A 7,058-nucleotide genomic window follows, 5' to 3' on the forward strand; every position below is an offset into this window, starting at 1 on the left:
TTTGTAAACCTCTTCAATCACAGGGCTGTCTATTCAGTTCTGAACTTTTCTCCTGATAGAGGGGAGATATGTCTGTACCTTTCTGAAGAGGTACGTCAAAAATTTTGGAAGACTGAAGTTGTGTAATATTTCTGAACTGATTGGTACTTAAGAATATCTTTCAGTTCTTGTTTGTTAAAAATACATACTGCTGCCTGAAGTTACCTGTGTTTCGGAGACAGTGGATTGATTATTTCTGGCTACGCAGGGACATGTGGTATGTTAAGCCAGAGCACTTTTCCACCTAAACTGAGATACCTTTGGCAGCAGACTGAGGAGAATTGCTTTAATGGAATACAAATCGAGTTTTGAATGACTGCTATTCACAGCCCATCACATACATCAATAGTGATGCCAGTCACTACCATCTTAGCTTCAGATATGAGGGCCTAGCGTTTTCGGTATGATACTACCGCTGGTATCACTACCAACCTCCTTGTCCAAACTTCATCTACTGTGATAAATGTGCATCAGCATTGCTTGCTCTAGACTACAATCACATGGAGTAAGTCTTGCTTGCTGCATTTTTTATGGTCAATGATGTTGCATTATTTTGTTTCTAGGACATGTGAAGAGAGAGAGCTTGAAAAGACAGCAGATGATTCTGCCTTTGAAAACAAATGACATCACAGGAGCATTTTTTTTTTTGAATTACAAATTAAAGAGGATTGTTAAGTTTTGCATTTGAAATCTATAGACTGCTGAAATTCTAAATAATTTTATAAGCATAGTATTTTAAAGTTAAATTTTGTGGAATAAAAGCCCCTTTAGTCTTGATTTTAAAGTATGTAAACAATTTTGCCAATAGTTTTATCCAGTATTAACAGGTAACACATTTCAAAAGTCAGAAATCCCAGTTAGAAGGCAAATGCTTACAAGTTAAAGGACTTAGAGCTGTAGTATATTTTTTAACTTACTATTGTATGTTTGTCTAGCTAATAGCAGGAAAAAGTGTAAATACTTCTAATTTTCCAATTGCTTCATTTGTATAAAACCTCCTCTCTTCCTATGATACTGACCTCTGTTTGTCCATAGGTTTTCAACTCTTGCTGGGGATGTCTTTTCACTGTTTTGTAGGAGTTGAAAGCAGCGTTTTTGTAGCTGTTACAATGTTAATGTACGAGTATACCTGTTTTTTTTTAAATAAGTCTAGTTCTGTTTTTGCAAAATGCATTGTGCCAATTTACTGTAATGTGGCTGTATGGTATGCTTTTGGTATAGTAAGTATACTGGAAAGAGGTGTGGTATTCTCACAGAACCTGTTGATGCACAATGGTTGGAAAACGGTGTCTTGAATGACTTACGGAATTAAAGAATTTAATAAAGAGAGAGTTGTATAGACAAAACCATTCATAGGAGCAATGAGAGTCTGATTTTAGTACTATTTTGATTTTATTGCTTTGGCATTAACTTGGGAACACCTAACTTGAATTTTAACAGAAACACTGGTAAATTATTTTAAGAAAAGTTCCTGAAGGCATGAAAGGGAACCACAACAGGTACAAGTTTCTCTGGAAGCTGCTTCTGAAACACACACTTTGCCTGATATCAGAACTAGGAGCAACTTGTGTGTGGTATTTGATAGCAGCCAGCCAGGTTAAAAATTAAGAGTTTAATAGTTCTAAGAATCTTCAGAGAATCACAGAATATCTTCAGTTGGAAGGGACCCACAAGGATCATCAAAGTCCAGCTCCTGGCCCTGCATGGGTCACCCCAAGTCACAGCAAGTGCCTTAGAGTATCACCCAAATGCTTCTTGAACTCTGTCAGGCTTGGTGCTGTGACTACTACCCTGGGGAACCTGTTCCAGTGCCCAAGCACCCTCTGGGTGAAGAACCTTTTTCTAATATCCAACCTAAACCTCTCCTGACAAAACTTCAGGCCATTCCCTCAGTCCTGTCACCAGTTACCACAGAGAAGATATCAGTGTCTGCCCCTCCTCTTCCCCTCACAAGGAAGTTGTGACTGCAGTGAGGTCTCCCCTCAGTCTCCTACAGGCTGAACACACCAAGTGACCTCAGCTGCTCCTCATACAGCTTCCCCTCAAGGCCCTTCACCATCTTTGTTGCCCTCCTTTGGACACTCTCTAACAGCTCAACATCTTTCTTATATTGGGGTGCCCAAAACTGCACACAGTATTCAAGGTGAGGCCACCCCAGTGCAGAACAGAGCAGGACAATCCCCTCCCTCGACGGTCTGGCGATGCTGTGCCTGATGCCCCCCAGGACATGGTTGGCCCTCCTGGCTGCCAGGGCACTGCTGACTCATATTCAACTTGCCATCGACCAGGACCCCCAGGTCCCTTTCTGTGGCACTGCTTTCCAGCATCTCATTCCCCAGTCTTTATTTACATCCAGGGTTGCCCCATCCCAGGTACAGAATCTGTCACTTTCTAGTGTTGAACTTCATATGGTTGGTGATTGCCCAGTGCTCTTGTCAAGGTCTCTCTGCAAGGCCTCCCTGCCTTCAAGGGAGTCAACAGCTGCTCCCAATTTAGTGTCACTGGCAAACTTAATTAGTATTACTTCAAGTCCTGCAGCCAAGTTGTTAATGAATATAGTGAAGAGAACTGGGTCTAAGATGGAGCCCTGTAGAACCCCACGAGTGACAGGTCACCAGTCTGATGTCACCCCATTCACTATGACCCTCTGTTCCACCCATGATCCAATTGCTCACATACCACATCCTGTCCTTGTCCAGCTGTGTGCTGGACATTTTGTCCAGAAGGATCCTATGAGAGACAGTATCAAAAGCTTTACTGAAATCCAAAAAGATTACATCAACTGGCTTCTCTTGATCAGCTGTGTGGGTTACCTTGTCATAGAAGGAAATCAGGTTGGATAAGCAGGACTCTCCTCTCCTGAAGCTGTGCTAGCTCTGACCAATGCCTGCATTGTCCTTTAGGTATTTTTCAGTAAATTCCAGAATAAAATTTCTCTGTTACTTTACCAGGCACTGAAGTGAGACTGACAGGCTTGTAGTTTCCAAGGTCATCCTCCTTGCCTGTCTTGACATTAGCCAGATTTCAGTTGATAGGAACTCTCTGAATTCCCAAGACCATTCAAAAATCTTAGGAACCTTGCAATGGTATCAGCCTTCTCTTATGAGTACTCTTGGATGAATCCCATCAGGTCCCATAGATTTCTAGGGATCCAGCTGAAGCAGTGGATCCCACACAATTTCAAAGTCGACTGGGAGCTGATCATTCTCGCATTCATGGTCCTCCAGTTCAGGGCACTGAGACCCCCGTGGGCCGTCATAAGTGTTGAAGACAGAGGCAAAGAAAGCCTCTGCCTTGTCTCTGTCCCTGTTTGTGAGGTGACCATCCTCATCCTGTAACAGGCTGATGTTTTTCTGCACTGCCTTTTGCCACTGACATATTAAAGAAAAACCCTCTTTTTATCACTCCCACATTTCTGGCCAGCTTCAACTGCAGTTGAACTTTGGCTGTATGAATTTTTTCCCTACAGTGCAAAGCAGCATGTCTTTATTTCTGCCATGTTGCCTTGTCCATGCTTCCACTGGGCATACACATTCTTGGTCTGCCTTGGCTCCCAAGAAAATTCCTGCTCAACCAAGCTGGCCTCCTGCCTCACCTGGCTGGCTTACTTGAAATTGACTGCTCCTGTGCTCTAAGGAGGTAGTATTTACAAAGTGACCAGCAGTGATGGACCCAAATCTTGTTATGGGGTTATCGGGGAAGGCAACAGTGTTCCAGCTGTGTGTATCACTTTGTGTCACCTTCGAGGCAGGAACAGTAAAGCACGATTACAGCCTGATGGAGACCACTAGTTCAGACCCCCTAACTGGCACCATTCAACAAGAGTTTCCAGTATTGAGACATGACCAAAACAGCATAGTATCCACTACTGAGAAGTCACATTATTTCTTGTTTACATGCCTTGCAAATTGCTGCCATGGCCTCTTCAGTCAGCCCACCTGGATTTTTTATGGTTCTTTTGTTCTTACCCATGGTATGGAGAAAGGGGATTTCTCATAAATAAAACAAGGTATACAGACTTTCCCCATTTCAAGTTCAGCGGCTTGGTACAGTCTTCACTTTTGTTTGCAGTTCTGCTCTTACAGAAGTGCCAAGCAGCTTGATACTCAGTAATAGGAAAAAGCAATTCCAGCACTCCATACATCACAACCAGGGGAAGGTCAGTAGCTTCAGCACTGCTTTCAAACTTCCATGTTTTCCAGAATCTGGAAGTGACAGATTTATCTTGAAAATAATGGGGTTTTTCACTGAAATTATACCCTTCTATGAAGTAACTTCTTATTCTCTTACCTTCTAATTTGGAGAGATGAAACTACTTTTTCTTTTGCCTCTTCCCCCCTCCTTTTTTTAACAAACTAGAATAGTAAACTGCATAACAGTTTTAGGATCCTAGCCTGAACCTTCACTTCACTTCCATGGTTTACAAAACAAAAAAATCCCCACTAGTGACTAGAGGCACAGAAAAAGGCGTGAAAAGCCTGAAATCAGAACTTATTACCTGACCCTCACTGCACAAACAGTATTATGTTTATTGGGTTCAAAAATGCTTTTTAGATATCTTTGCAACTTTGCACTTTTTTTTTTAACATGTAACAGTGGATGGGTTTTTTTTCCCATGCTAAATATGGCACTCCAGAGATCAGTGGTGTCTCCCCACACATAAGCTGCTGCTGGTGTCTATTTGGAGTAGTTTCACTGAAGTTTTACACAGCGTTACAGGTAGATTAACTGCTTCTATAAGCTGTCCCTAAGCACAACACATTGTGTTTATTTTTGTTCTTAATACTCTGTACACTGGCTGTAATGTTAAGATGAGGCAGGATTGTGGGTTTGGTAATGTGGGAGAGCCAACAGAAGAATATTTATTTCAACATTCAAACAACACTGTTCACCAGCAGCTGGATTTACGGAGCCATTTGCTACATTTGTACTGCAGACTTCTTAATATTAGAACATGCTGCATGCTTTCTAAAGGTTTCCTCACTGTATTGAGGACTACAAATTGCATACATTTTTTCATCATTCCTTAACTACTCTGTTGTCATCTCTGTCAAGATAGAGAAGCATATGGACATTCGGGCATCTGTACCAGTCTTAACAAAAACAGTCCATATTTACAAACCGGTACTATTTCCACTCTACCTGTGTGAAGTTGCAAGCCATCTAAAACTCTCTTTTCACTGCTCTGTCAATCAAAGGGGGAAGAGATGCTAGATGTGCCTGGGGAAAGCCTCACAGTCATGAATGACTGCACAAAACACAGTGGCAGTCAGTTACAGTAGCACTTTGTAGGAACACCTTGGCTGCCTTGGAAATTAAAGTCCCAAGCTGCAGGCACTTACAAAGGTTAATGATTAAATACTGAAGCCTCTTTACAAAGCAGAACCCACTGACATGATTACTGGAAGTTAAAACACGTCTTGGAAAGACCTTTCAGTTCAAAGCAGTATAATTAAGATTTTGAATACAGCAGTTTCCCACACAAAGTAAAAAACATGCAAATAGTTACTAAATGCTAAAATCACTTGCAAAGCTTTTCATGTGCAAAATGAGTATGTGCTTGTGTAATGAAATGGAAGGTGTTTATATACCCCAAATGAATAGCCTTCAGGTCTTGAAGAGGGTACCTCAAGTCAAACCTGCAAGTTCAGTCACCATGGCAGCTCCCCAGTATGAAACTGTCTTTGGCAGATGGGCACAATGATTTGCCTCCATAGATTTTGAGTTTTGGCAATCTCCAGCACTTCACAACAAACTGCTCTTAAGGGGAACTACTGACATGGCTGTACAGCTGACCATGAGACAAGCAGCATTCTCATTCAGTTTCCAAATACAGATAATTACTATACAGTGGATTTTTCACGTTTCCACATTAGTCACGAGGTGTATTTTATTGAAACCTTAAGAAACTAAAACAACTTTCACTGTAACCCTTGAAGCTGTTTTTGTAAAAATATTAATGGAAATCCTCACATAAGCACTTTTCAATTTTGACCATCCCTTTGTATCAAGCCCCTTATACCAAAAAAAAAGAGGTACTGTGTTATTGACAAGGATGCCAAATCCACCTAATTTTCACACAAGTGTTTTAGAGCTAACACATCTGTCACATCTGTTTCAGAGATAATGGGTCCCCATGCTGCTGCTTCAGTTGAGATGGATGCAGAGATGGAGCTCCTGATTGTGTCATACTCTGTCCATGCAGCTGCTTGGGCTTTTACTGCCTGAATTTACTGCCTGTTTACAAACCAGAACTAACCTAAATTCACAAAATCTGACTGACTCTGACTGACTGACTTGGAAGGTCAAATCACCTTCCAAGATGTCTGAGTGTCCTTGAACTGTGTCTCTTGAAAGATACAAATATAATTTATGAGAGTTGAGACCGACTAGGCAGTCAAACTTAAGTTTCACAATTAATAAGGCTGATTATTTCTGAAGAAAGAAATCACAGCTATGCACAAAATTTAAAGCAAAGTTAGCTGTGACAGCAGCATCCCTACTTAAAGAATCAAGTTCACTACAGCTTAAAATACTGTGCAACCCTATTGAGTTGCTCATCATTCAAGTACATGGGGCTTTTGGGGTAACATTATAAGTGCCAGATTACCACTGGGAAGTGACACTGTATATATGAGTCACATTTTGTTTTGGAACTTCACGGCAGCAGTAAATCAGAGGGACATCTCCTCTTCCTCAATACAAGAAACAGAGTTTTGTATCACCATCTTGTCAGCAAGGCAAAAACTTTGATGAGGGAAAGAATCTCCAAGACCTCTGGGAAGTTTGAAATAACTTGAAGAGGTTCATGCTGCCTAATCACCAAATGTTTAAAAAAGATCAAAGCAAAAAGCCAACCACAAGTTCAGGTTAATGCTTTTTAGATTAAACTACTAAACACACAGAGAAGGGATTATAAAAAAAAAACTTTCTCATTTTACATCATGAACTAATAAAGCTGCTTTGAAGTTCTGATCACCAAAAAACTCACAGCATTTGCTAAAACACAAATACCCAGC

The 7,058-nt window shown here is 41.0% G+C and overlaps 1 protein-coding gene and 1 long non-coding RNA gene across 4 annotated transcripts in view; both read left to right on the top strand.

Moving 5' to 3' along the window:
- The window catches only part of PSIP1 (PC4 and SRSF1 interacting protein 1), a 35,219-nt gene extending 33,829 nt beyond the window's left edge, over positions 1-1,390 (top strand). For all 3 annotated transcript variants that reach the window (XM_051772316.1, XM_051772318.1, XM_051772317.1), the window contains one exon: positions 603-1,390. In XM_051772316.1, coding sequence (XP_051628276.1) covers positions 603-663 — 61 coding nt within the window. In that variant the 3' untranslated portion in view covers positions 664-1,390. The remainder of the gene's footprint in view (positions 1-602) is intronic.
- A 2,637-nt stretch (positions 1,391-4,027) lies between these two features.
- On the top strand, positions 4,028-6,263 carry LOC127463204 (uncharacterized). The gene is made up of 3 exons (XR_007900697.1): positions 4,028-4,198; positions 4,676-4,758; positions 6,161-6,263. It is a non-coding gene; the product is annotated as an uncharacterized LOC127463204 (long non-coding RNA).
- The last annotated feature ends 795 nt before the right edge of the window (positions 6,264-7,058 follow it).

Source organism: Manacus candei, unplaced genomic scaffold (genome assembly GCF_025592945.1).
Source record: "Manacus candei isolate 608988 ecotype Guabito, Panama unplaced genomic scaffold, ASM2559294v1 h1tg000152l, whole genome shotgun sequence".
NCBI classification, from domain to species: domain Eukaryota; kingdom Metazoa; phylum Chordata; class Aves; order Passeriformes; family Pipridae; genus Manacus; species Manacus candei.